This window comes from Miniopterus schreibersii (assembly GCF_964146895.1).
Source record: "Miniopterus schreibersii genome assembly, chromosome: 1".
NCBI lineage: Eukaryota > Metazoa > Chordata > Mammalia > Chiroptera > Miniopteridae > Miniopterus > Miniopterus schreibersii.
The window spans coordinates 23263854-23277581 of record NC_138101.1 but is presented as its reverse complement, the minus strand read 5'-3'; the positions used below and the strand labels follow the sequence as shown (position 1 = coordinate 23277581).

Here is a 13728-nt window from a genome sequence, read left to right as displayed (position 1 = left end):
GCTTTCCATATGGCCACCAGAGTTATCTGGGACACAAGATGCCTTTGTTTTCAGTGGCTCTTACTGCATACAAAATGAGTCCAAACACCCCCAGATGGCATTTCTGGTCTCAACTTACTATTCCTGCTCCACTTTCCACAGCATTGATTTCTCTCAGGGACCCTGGGGCTCCAGTTGCCACCATATGCAAATAATAGGCACTCCTAGACAAGACCCAGGTTCTGGTGGCTCAGAGCCTTTCTCATCATATCCCTTGAAGCTAGAATCTCAAATAGAAATTTCTTCTTTGCATATTATATTTCATTAACATTTCACAGTCTACCATTACTAAACCTTGTTTGTATATTGTCTCCCAGGCAGGAACTGTATCTTGAGTCATAAGTAGATTTTCACTTGGAAACCAAGAGAGAACATATACCATCTCATTTTAGTGCATATGTGCAGAAGACAACTGGGAAACAAGACCTTAGTGTCATGCAAGAGAGGTGGTCCAAAGAAAATTGTGCTATCTTTAAAGTCCTATAACTATAAGGAACTTATTTTCAGAAAAATAAGAAATCTACACCCTGATTTCTCAATAGATTAACATAACCATTCACTGTGGTAGGCGGCTTCTGAATAGCTTTCAGTGATTCCTTCCTCCTGTTCAGGTCTTTGTGGGATCTCTACCCGTTAAGTGTGGGCTGGACCTAGTGACTTGCTTCTAATTAATAGAACATGGCAGAGGTGATGAAATGTCACTTCTGAGATCAGCTTATAAAGGACTGTGACTTCCACCTTCTTTGTTCTCACGCACTCCGATGAAGCAAGCTGCCACACTGGGAGCTGTTCTATGTGAACAGGCCCACGTGGCAAAGACCTGAGGGTAGCTTTGGTCAGCATCCTACAAGGAACTGAATCCTGCCAATATTTACACGAGTGAACTAAAAATCAGATCCTTCCCAAATCAAGTCGTGAAGTGATGCTGGCCGTTACCTTGATTGCAGCCTTGTGAGAGACCCTGAATCAGGAACACAACTAAGTCATGTCCAGATTTTCAACCCATGGAAACTATGAGATAATAAATGCTCGTTTAAGCCACTAAGTTTTGGGGTAATTTGTTACACAGCAGTCAATAACTGATACACTCACTAAATAAGAAAATCAGAAGGCAGATAATAAACACAGGATGTGTGGGAAGGACAAAAAACTCTTACCGAGTCTTCCCGAGCACTCAGAATGGTGTCCCAGGCCAACAGCACTGGTCTGGCGTGAGCCCCTCAGGGAGCAACCTGACGGCCGCCCGCTACAGTGGCCATCGGATCCCCCTTCTCCCTGCCCGACTCACTGCGGAGAGGGGCCCTCACCCACCGACACACTCTTACCTGTGTGTTCATTGTCTGGCCAAGTCATAATGACCGGAACAGTTTAGGACCTAAATGAACTGCAGTCCCAGTTCCTGAGAGTGACACATGTAGTGAGAGGTAAACCTAGAACGTAACCTCAGCTCAGGGAGAGCAGGAAGTGCATTCCTGAGGTGTTTGGACTGTTTCCCATATGCACTGGGCAGCCCTATAGAGTTAGCTGAGGACACAACGGACATGAGACCGTCTGTACTTCGCCTGCTCTGCCTCCCTCCTGGCCTAAAACGGCAACTTTAACCAGAAGAGAAACGGAAGCAGAGAACAGAACCTTGGACCAGCTTTTTCTGAGAGAACCTACCAGACAAAGCGTTGAAGGGAAAGTAAATGCTCTAGAAATTTTAAAGGAACTTGCAGAACATAAACCTAAAACATAAGACATTGGTAACGACGGGCGCAGACACACGAGAGCTCATCTCCAGTTAGGGTTTGCATGAAGCCACTTCTCAGCAGGGACGCCCCAAACACCTGGGATTCAAATGTACTGTGCTGTCACCATCCTAAAATGATAAAGTTTGTGTAAAGGCTTTGCACTCCTGCTACTCCATTTTCAACAGCTTCCTAAGTTTACCTTTTATCCAAACAATATATTTTATCTTTTCATAATGTGGAAATCTCTGCCTTTTCATCCCTTCCCCTCCTCCGACCTGCCTCAGACAGGGAGACATCAGCTGTGCTGGGACTGGTTTCATAAAACAAAGCAGATGCCTTTTGAAAGCCTCCTCGAGTCCGCAGAGTTTATAACAACTTACATTTTTATCCATTTCAGGAAGCTCATCTCCACAAATATTTGAAATCTCATCTTTTGATTAAAGAAAAATATACCCTTTTTCTAAAGAAGAAGTTTTTGAGTGGGATAGAATAACTAAATAGTAGGATAATTCTACCAGATACATTCCTGCTCTGTCCCACTGAACCTCAGCTAGAGTCAAATTTCCAGCATTCACCAGGCGAGGAAAGGCCTCCGTAGAGCTCGGAAAGGTATTTTGAGGGGATTGGCCAAAAGGAAGAAAAAAGTGATGACCTAAAAAAGTGAGTCTGTTTCCCCCACTTTCTCACAAGAGGTAAAATAATGTCATTTACATGTGTTCCATTGTTAACTGGGAACACTCGTCAGTAACACAACCAAGGACAAGGGTGGCCTGGGCTTTGGAGCCATCTCAGCTTTTACAATTTCTGTGATCTTGGGCAAATAATTCCTGCTTACAAACCCATATGTCCTCAACTGTAAAATGAATATATCAAAGATGCCCTTTCAGCTGTAAAATTCTCTTTTTCTCAGATTGCTTTCGTGCTCATGGATTCACATGCAAGATCAAGCAAATATTTAATGATAGCTCTAGGAAGGTTCAGCTCCCGAGGGCAGAATCCCCAAACATCATCTACTTCCAATTATACTTTACACGTGTGTGCATACAAACATACACACACGCACACACACAATGGGTATTACAATTAAAACGTGGGCAAAAGAAGGCTTAATTTCAAAACTCCTATTGTAAGCAAGGATTTCAGGCATTTGTGTTTCTTGCACAAAGTCTAACGTTTCTGGAATGAAACAGAATTTAGCATGATCTCTGATGACCATTAAATTGAGTTTCAGGATGTGGCTTGATTGTGCAATACTAAAGGGCAGTATTTTTTAAAGCCTTTGGTATGCCAAAACCTAACTTTGAGGTCCCTCTCTCTGGCAATAGCTAACGGTATCACTAACACCTAAAAAAGAATGCAAGCATCTGCAGGCAGTCACCACGCGGCTTCATATGTCAGCAATCGTTACAGAAGAAATGCAGACCCAGATCCAGGGTCTCTGCATTCTTGCCAGGAAATGATTTTCAACTACTTTGTTTTAACACCTTCACCCCTGAATTCTTTGTAACCACAGCTCAACTCAGGGGCTAAAATACACCTATTCATGCCTTTGTAAAATCTACACGTGTTTATAATTTGGGATTTCTATGTGAAAACACACTTTTCTATTTATCTTCAAGTCAAGCAGCTGGGGCATCTTAATGGATTCTTCTCAACACCAGGCCATTAGGACACACAGCCGTGGGTTCCGGGCCTGGAAAACCCTCTGGTGATGCTTCTTAGATTGCCAGGGTCCCTGCTACTGAGGACTCTTGGTCAATAGATGGGCAATGGCCTGTCAACCCCCTGACAGAGTAGAAACCAACCTGGGAGCCTGCAGGTGCTTGTGAGGAGCTCTGTCTGCACTTTCCTGACAGTCCAAATACAGGAGGAGAAAGCCTTGTGAAGAGTACACTCACACAAGAGGCCGCATCTCTCTAACCCAAGATGGTCTCTGCTACCTTCCAATGTACTGCTTGTTTGAGTCCCCCCTCAGAAAAATAAGAGAATTAATGTTTTTTATGACCTTTTAAAAATTTTTATTACTGATTTGAGAGAGATGAAGAGATAGGGGGAGGGAGAGGGAGAGAGAGAGAGACTGAGAGATTTGTTGTCCACTTATTTACGCTTTCATTGGTTGCTTCTTGTATGTGCCCTGTCCGGGTATAGAACAACTCAACTTTGGTGGATCGGGACGACACGCTAACCAGCTGAGCTACCCGGCCAGAGCTTAGAGAATTAATCTTTTAACTCCCAACTTTTTATATTATAAATTTTTAAGCCTACCAAAAAGCTGCAAGATTAGTGTCAAGACAACTGTACACTTTTTATTCAGATCCAACATTTTACTGCATTCCCCTTTTCTCTCCCTCCCTCCTTTTCTCTCTCCTCCTGTCTCCCCCTCTCTCTGTCCATGTGTATGTGTATATAAAATTATGCACTATATTCACAAACTTCTTTTTGCTGAACAATTTGAAGATTAGTTGGACATACTGTGACAGTTTCTCTCTAAATTCTCCAGCTTGTGTACCTCCCAACATCAAGAGTATTCTCCTATGAACGCAACTATTTTTGACAAGATGCTTTATCACAAGAACAAAATTCAACACTGAGAGAATACTATTATCTAATATTTGATCCACACTCAAATTTCCCCAACTCTCCCAATAATGTCCATTACAGTTGCTCTTTCTCAATCAAGGATCACACATGGAATTTGGCTGTCATAGCTCCTTATCTCCGTAGTCACCTTTCATCTGACACAATTTTCCAGACTTTGGGGGATGGGGAAGTATCTTTAATGACATGGACATGTTCAGGAGTGCAGGCCAGCTGGTTTATGGTATGTCCCTCAATTTAGACTCATCTGATTGTTTCCTCAGAATTGGATTTAGGGGAAATATTTTGGCAGACATTCTATCAAGGTGATGCTGTGACCTCTTGTGCATCACTAGGACACCTGACATCATCTGTACCCATTAAGGACACTGACAAGTTTGATCATGGCAAATTTACTGCTTAAAGCTACAATGTCGTAACATGAATACTAAACCATGTAAACACTTTTATTTCAAACTGTTAACCACAGTTATTCAAAATCTTACTCCCTGATAGCATATTCAGCACGGCTATCTTTTATCTCTCTAATATGCAGGGTGCCCCCAAAAAATATATACACACTTTAACAGCTGATAGCTCAATTTTGAAAATGTATTTTAATAAATACTTCCTTTATAATTATTCAAAGTATGTGTATACATTTTTGGGGGACACCCTATATTAAGTCATTTTCTCCTAAACCTGGAGATGCTAACTCTATTGTATAATAACAGAATATACAGACGCTAAACACTAAAGGTTTCATCAAGAAGGTGGTTGGTTTTGCATTGGGTCTTGATAAATAAGTAAGATTTTGTCAAGAAGGGCAGGGGGACAGTATTATATTCATAAGAAGTATCGTGAGAAAAGGCATCATACATGAGAATGAATGTTTGAGGGACTGTGAGTTGACTATAATAAACCAGGCAAAAGACGAGAAAGGCCTCCTCCTTGTCTAGTGGCCAAGGAAATGTGGACCAGTAAACAGATTCGAAAAAGTTGTCAAAAATCTCTGATAGAGGAACGAGGACAACTGTATGTCTATGATGCCTTTACTGATATAGGGAAATAGGGGGGCAGGAGTGTCATTTAAATTTAATTTGAATATGTTAAGTGTGAGATGCTGGTAGGACATTCAGATGGAGCTGCCCTATAAACAGAACAAGAGGTCTGGAGTTCAGAAAAAACTTGGTGAGAAACAATGATTTGGGTCAATGCTTTGAAGAGTTGAAGTCATGAAGACAGACAAGAACATGAGTGTAGAAAGGGAACAGGGAACAGGTTTGAAGGGAGAACCCTAGAAGAACATTAACAGAATGAGAGATGGGGAGCAGAAGGGTGGTAAGTCTGTTTCTTGCCAGGACTAGATTTTGGAAATGTTGACCTAAAGGTAATTGGAAGACAGGAAAAGAGTTTGACCAGATTTGTAGATTCAGGGTATCGGTAAATGGGCAGTAATTAACTATACTTAGGTAAGGATTCTTTACTCTAATTACCTGGAGATAGTATCAGATCCTACAGGTTAAGGGCTCATTCCCACAAGACTGCCCCTGCTCCAAATGCCAACTACAAGTCCAGGTTGTCACCTGTGCTCCTGAGCAGTTGACTATAATCAGAGGTTTCCATGAACCCCTCGTTGGGTTCAATTAATTTGCTAGAGTGGCTCACAGTGAAACATTTACTTATGTTTACCAGTTTATTATAAAAGATATTACAAAGGACACAGATGAACAGCTAGATAAAAAAGTATATAGAGCAACATGTGTGGGAAAGGACATGGAGCTTCCATGCTCTCTGGGCACACGACTCTCCCTAAATCTCCATGGGCTCAGCAACCTGCAAGCTCTCTGACCCCATCCTTTCTGGTTTTTATGGCGACTTTATTACATAAGCATGATTGATTAAATCATTGGCCAGTGGTGATCAAATTTAATCTCCATCATCTCTCTCCTTCCTGGAGGTTGGGGGTGGAGTAGGGCCGAAAGTTCCAACTCTCTAATCACCTGGCTGGTTCCCCTGGCGACCAGCCCTCATCCTTGGGGGGGAAGGTGGGATTTCCAAAAGTCACCACATTAACATAAACTCAGGTGTGGCTGAATGGGGCTTGCTATGAATAAAAAGACCCACCTTCAACCTTTATGAAACTGAAGCAATTTCAGGAACCAATGACAAAAAAACAAGTATCATTCGAAGATGCTCCCATTGCTCTTCTTGCTTAGGAAACTCAAGAGGTTTAAGAGCTCTGTGCCAGAAGTGGACAAAGGCCAAATATATATATCTCTTATTATAAATCACGACACCACAATAACAAATTGGTATGGAAAATGAAAGTAAGTGGGGACATGTTAGTTGGAAAAGGGCGAGGAAAAGGAAAAGTGACGGGAAGGACAAAGTGGGAAGGAAATTCAAATGAAGAAGGAAAGGGAAATAAAAGTCAAGGTTATAAACGGAGGAAAGCAACTGAGGCCCCCTTGTTATCTTGAATCAAATCGCCTGCCCACTTCAAAACAGAAGCCATATGTAAAAAACAACATTTGACCTACAGTAAGAAATGATACAAAGGTCAATGCACATGTCCCATACCCTCAAGTTCTACTAGAATTATTTTTGATTCACATTTTAAATTAAGGGTTTAAAGCCCTTTTCTCCTTAGCTTCTGGTCTCAGAGCAGCTTGCTTCTATTCACATGGATTTTACCAGGGCCCCTTTTTTTTACTTCATCCTGCAAGTTTTGCTCCTATGACCTTAAATCCTGGAGCTCCAACATCAGGAGATGCCACATGCCTGGGGCCAAACAGAAATTTGTCAGTATCATTAAGACTATGGCCTTAATGTTTGTAAGAGGTGAAGTTAATAAAAAGTTTTAAAATTATATATTATATATTAATATATGCAACATATAATATACATATATAGATTGATTATTCATAAAATTTTCAGATTCCTTCCTTCCAAATCTATCATCTATCTAGCTATCTAGCTATCTATCTAATCTATCTATCTGTCTATCAACTTACTTGGTTACATGACTCTGATGAACAAAATTTGCAGGACTTTTAATGACTAATTATTAACTTACTACTAACGAGTATGGGAAATAAAATGCATTCACAGAAATAGCAATTCATACAATTAAAAAATCCATTTCATTCAACTTGCTAAAACCATGTACTTATTACCACCATGACCCTTACAGTTCTCAAACACAATTGAGTTCCTTTTTTTTTTTTCATTAGTCATTGCGCTAGGGCTATAAAACTTTTCAATAACAATCAGTAAGGTCTATGTGGGAGCCTGCCTAAATTCTTGACATTTTTCTAATTGTTTTCTGCAAAACCACATGCACAGAAGGCGGTTACAATGGAAACAGTCAGTGAGTCATTTACCAGGGCACATACATTCTCAGCTTTTTGTGCACACACGTGTGTGTGTATGTACACGTACCAAGTTCCTTCCACAACTAAGATGTGTTTGTCTTCTTGATCTTCCACCTTTTCTACACAAAAGGCAACATCAATTAAATAATTAAAATTAGTTGCCAGGAATTATGAAACGTGCCAGTGCAGGGGGAAAAATCCTGCTTCTGACCATATGTGAACACATGAACTTATCTGTTTTAGATGGGTAGGTTCAGAAGGGCAAGGGCTTTGCTTAAACAATTCTTCCAGATGATGTTAGGGTCATCTTAGTGTCCACTGTATCTTTAGAAGACTTGAGCCACAAATGCGGCATTTAAACACAAGTAGATTTTTAAGATTGAAAACAGCAATTCATCATGAAAGTCCTGCTTGTTAATCATGAAATTCTCCTCTCTACCTCTTCTCCTGTCCACTGCAGGGGCATGCAGTGAAAAACTGAAATAAGAAACCATAATTGCAATCACCTTCCTGCCCTGGGGTCAACCTAATTATCTACCTCTCAACCTAAAACAAATTTACCTCTTTAAAAATAAAGGTCCTTATCACTCATGGGAAAAATACAAACAAAGATTAAGATGACATTTAGGCATAACTGCAATCTTTCAGTTTTAAGTGACCCCTTAGTTTAATGGCTTCAATGCATTCTCATTCAAGTAGAATATATACTGCGGGAGAGAACTGTAATAAATGACACTGTCATGACCCTTAGGGTAGAGCAAAGGAATATTGGAAAATAAATCTCAATTCTGGATACTCACCAATCCTGCAATGGGGGTAGGCAATCTATTGATCTTTTTAACAAGTCCTGGCTTTATCGCATTCAGCAACCTGTCATGAAAAAGGCAGAATGTCAAATGAGACATAAAGCAAGATGGATCGCACAAATCACCTTTATCCAGGGCTACAGCTAAATTGCTGAATAGGAAAAGCAGCGAATTTAAAGCACGTGGTAAATCTTCATAATCTATGAGCCTCAGTGCATACGAGTGAAGAGCTTTGCCAACATCAAGGCTGTCCGTGGCAGGTGAAGTTCTGGAATTTGGAAATGTTGCAAGAAAAGAAGGGACGGAGGCTGGGAGATGCTTCAAGGGAAAGGACAAACATGGGAGCTGGATGGAGGTTGGGAGGGAATTGCCTAGGACTGAAGCCAGCCATTACTACATAGACAAGGCTTGTTCCCAATTCTCCTGGCTAAGGCAGGGATCTCTCCAGGGATAGGCCAAGTTCAGAGACCAACATCTATCTTCCCAAATAATTTGCCAAAATTTATTCTATCTCCAGACACTCTTGCTCTTTGAGGGGAGTCACTTGTTAAATGTGGTTGAGCTTCCTTTATGAAAGGGAAGATATGTTTAGCAAGAGGTTAACCAATCATGTCCTGAAGATCTTAAACAAGGCTGACCACAATTCCCTAGGTACAAAAGATATGTGAGCAAAACATTTTTGGGGCAAAGTTTGAAATCACATAAAAATGGTAATACGACAAGGGGAATGCAAGAGAAAAAAAACGACAACTATTTGTCTTCAGAAAATATCAATTCAGAGTGAAAAGAAAGGAAGGAGGGAGGGCAACTTGTAAAACTAAAATAGTGTTGGCATCAGGGTGATGTGGTGGAATGCAGCATTTGCAAGCCAGGTTATCATAAAGGGATACTGAAGGTAAAGGGATGTAGAATGGAAGCATTTATTCCCACATTCAGGAATCAAGGAGAGGCAATCAGGCAACTTATCTCAGGAAACAGTGCAAAGAGAAACTCAGGGCAGGAATTTATTATAATTCAGGGGTCAGCAAGCTTTAACCCATGGGACAAATTGGCCCAATGCCCATTTTGATAAAAAGCTTTACTGGAAAACAGCCATGCCTGTTCATTTACGTATTGTCTACGGATGCTTTTGTGCAAAGCTGAGTCGTTACGAGAGAGAACATATGGTGCACAAAGCATATGATTTTTACTATTTGGCCCTTTACAGAAAAAGTTTGCCAACCTCTATTATACAGGCATACCTTGGAGATATTGCAGGTTTGGTTCCAGACCAGCGCCATAAAGTGAGTACTGCAACAAAGTGAGTCAAAATCTTTTTGCTGATAAAGGATCTTGCCTTACATTTATAAATATTAAACATCTGTGCAGAATAAAAATGAAGCGCAATAAAATGAGGTATGCCTATAATTCATGCAATCCAAGATTACAGTCAGTTATGAAGAACCTATGCTTGATAGATTTCTACAAATCAATAATTAAAGATTCTTTGCAATACTACAATGGTTAGTCTTGAATGCAGCCTGTATTTGACTTTGACACCACTATGCATTACTCTATTAAGAAATGTCTCTACCGTGGTTAGGACAGGAAGGGCATTCTGTTTTACACCAAGGGTTTTGCCTGTTCTCGGTAACTTTCACACTGTGATTCCAACATGCTGCCACCAACAGGAACACCCAGAGGGGACACGTGCCTTTTTGCCCACCAAGAGCCAAAATGGAAGTCTTCTCATGAACTCACTTAGTTTTAACCATGAATTTAATCTTTTTAAAAAGTGCTTCTTTGTAACTTATTTTGGAATTGTTATAACTTACTTATATTTATAAGAAGCTAGAAGGCAACTTGCTCACTCTCATTTTACAGTTTAGAAAATTGAGGCCTAAGAACCCTGGGGCCTGATGAGGATGAAACAGCAGCCTCCCCAGAGCTGAGGAGCGGTGCAGTCAGGCCTGCACCCAGCCTCGTGGGTCAGCACGCTCCCACACAGGGGTAAGGCCCCGCATCTTGGGGTTTAAAATACACACATACATGTGATGTCTCCAAAGCAATTTTTAAATAGCGAGAATTGTGAAGATACATGATTTTTCTCACTAGTTCTTAACAATGTCATTTTAAACTGGATTTTAAACTAGTATTTGTGCCCAGTACTGGTAATTTAAAAGGAATCAAAAGGGTATTTGGTAAAGCCTAAGTCTTGCTGTCACCCTACTCCCATAAGGCTCCAGAAGATAACCTTAAAGAATTTCCACAGAAAATGTATAAAGATACATATGATTTTTTTTTTAAAAAAAGACAAATGCAGTGCCCTGGCCAGTGTGGCTCAGTTGGTTGAGCGTTGTCCCATGCACTAAGAGGTCACCGGTTCGATTCCCGGTCAGGGCATATGCCCAGGTTTCAGGCTCCATCCTGGGTTGGGGAATTGCAAGAGGCAGCCAATAGATGTTTTACTCTCACATTGGTGTTTCTTTCTCTTTCCCCCTTTTCCTTCTTCTCTCTCTAAAAATCAATTTAAAAATCTTTAAAAAAAGACAGGTGTAGAATGTAATACACACTGTCCTACACCTTGTCTTTCTCCTAATGACACGTCTTGGAGGTTGAACAATCTGTTTTGGAGACTGTGCCTTATCAGTACATGTGGACTTATGTCTTTTTTTAAAATTTATCTTTATTGTTGAAAGTATTACGGATGCCCCCTTCTTATCCCCTCACTGACCCCCTCCACCTTAACAGCTGTGGACTACAGACTGAGGGAGCTGGCAGGAGGGAGAAAGCATTGGCTCTGGAGTCCAACCAACAGAATCCAAAACCCTGCTGGTCATTCATTAGGGTTGTTATTTCAGGAAAGCCCATGAACTTGAGTTTCCTCAGCTGCAACATAAAATATAATAGTACCAATTGCATGAATGTCACTGAGGCTTAAATGTGACAAAAGATGTGAGAAGTGAACATAGAGCCTGGTAGTTACTAAGTTCTCTATAAATGTTTCTCTACACGTGTGTGCATTTATACTAATTCAATTCACAACATTTGAGATCAACCACTTTCTCTAATATTTTAGATTTTTCTAATGAAATAAAATATCATTGCCACCAGATATCCCCAAGCTTTTTGCTAAACCAAAGTAGGAAAAAACAACAAATACCCTACCAAAAAAAAAAATCATAAGTTAAAAATCACCTTTTAAAGAGGCACTCTTTTATCATCTATGTCTAAGACCTGTATTAAAAATGTTAGTATGATGGCTCCACCAAGTCCTCTTTTATACATGCTTTTATTTTAAACAGTCTTAAATACTTCATTATATTCATTCTTTGTAGAATTATACTTATATGGGAGAATTCTTTCCTGTGACATGAAGTTGTAAAAAAACAGAAACAAAAACAAAAAACAACAACTATAATGCTAGCCCTTAATTAAAAGAGCAACAAAAATCTATGATATCTATCAAAATTTGTAATTACAAATTAAAAAATAAACAGCCAAAGTGCTCTTAAATACCTGGAATACGTTCAAGATCAAGACAGGTGTGTGTTTTTCATATAAACATTGCCCCAGTTTCATACACAGTTTACAGTACACAACAACTGAATTCACACTGCACAAATGCCAAGCACCTGCTTATCTTGTATTTTCCTTAAACTGATGGCATTTTTTGTATATATTAGGAGTGAAATGAGAAGTTTCACAATATAGCTATGAGTAAGAGCCAAGGCTCTTTATTTGCAATTTTATTAAAAACCACTATCGCTTCTCTGTGTAAATTAAAACATAAATATTTTCCATAAATACTTATTGATGACATGCTTTAAAGCAATGATAATGATGATACTTTATATTTATGAATCTTCTGGGATACGTTGTCCCCCGTCTTTTCTATAGAGACAGGTCATGTATTTATTTCACCATTTTTGTAAAAGAAAAGACTAAGCCCCAAACAGATGTGAAGACTTCCCCAGGGACATGCCCAGCTAGTCTGCAGCACACTGAGACAGTCTCCATGTCTTAGGCCAGTCATTTCAATCCATAACTTGGAGCTTTAGAAAGTCCAGCATTAGTATGTAATCAAAACACAAATCAACACATACACCACCACCCCCAACAAAAAACAAAACCCCAAACAAAAACTGTCTAAATACAATGGGATAATATCAACACTAGGTGGGAATGAAAAGAAAATAGAGGGTGTCTGCTGGCAGATAGTGTAACACACATCAGATCCAAGTTGACCTACAACATCAACATGAGGTATTTCAGAGGATGGTCATTCACTCCCCACTAAGCAGAACCCCACACCAACTTCCCACCCGTGGTCTGTGCTCCCCAAAACCGATAGCTAGAAGGCCTGAACAAGTAGTTTGCTCCCTCCAGCTATTAATAGATTATCTTTGTACTCCTCTAAAGACATTTCTGGGAGATTAGTATAATTCTACACAACAAAAAAGTAAACATTTGTAGTAATACATCTCATTTGCATTAAATATACCCACAACTACAAACAAAAATAAAGATAATAAAAAATTGATGTGGGAGCTAGTTAGGATGAACTATTTTCTGGTATTTATCCTGCAGTTATTTATCAAGTGCCTGCCGTGTGTGACACACGATTCTAGGCCCAGGGAAGCAACAGTGAGCAAGATATGCAAAGGTCCTGCTCTTCGGAACTTCTCATCTTGGTAAACAGGCAGAGCAGTGGCAGACACAGAAAATCAACGAGCAGATAAATGAGAAGGAAATTTCAGATCGCATAAGCACTGGGAGGGCGAGCATTGTAACAGGTCGTGCGGGTGGAACTTTAATTGGGTGGTCAGAAGGCAACTCTGGGAGCTGACATTTGAGGAAAAAATGGAATGATACAAAGGTATTAGCCAAGGAGAGACTGAAGATAAGAGTTCCAGACAATCTGAACAGTTAGTAGAAAGGCCTGAAGGCAGGAGTGGGCGTGGAATATGCAAGGGCCAATGTAGCCACGCAGAGCACTGGAGTGGAAGGAGGAGACAGATGACATGGGAGCCAAGGTATAAGCAACATCCAGGCCCAGGTAAGGTGTCTAATTATCTCCTAAACACGCTGTACTCAGAAGTACATCCTAAGACTCTAAAGACAGAGATTGAGATACTCTGATTTATAATTTTAAATCACCACAATATGAAAATAAGTAAAACATAAATTTACAACTGTATTCGTGTAGGAAATTTT

The 13728-nt window shown here is 40.1% G+C and overlaps 1 protein-coding gene across 6 annotated transcripts in view; it reads right to left on the bottom strand.

Annotated features, from left to right (window-relative positions):
* The window catches only part of LIMCH1 (LIM and calponin homology domains 1), a 299516-nt gene that overhangs the window by 152581 nt on the left and 133207 nt on the right, over positions 1-13728 (bottom strand). For all 6 annotated transcript variants that reach the window (XM_081146873.1, XM_081146868.1, XM_081146866.1 and 3 more), the window contains exon 3: positions 8527-8596. In XM_081146873.1, coding sequence (XP_081002999.1) covers positions 8527-8596 — 70 coding nt within the window. The remainder of the gene's footprint in view (positions 1-8526; positions 8597-13728) is intronic.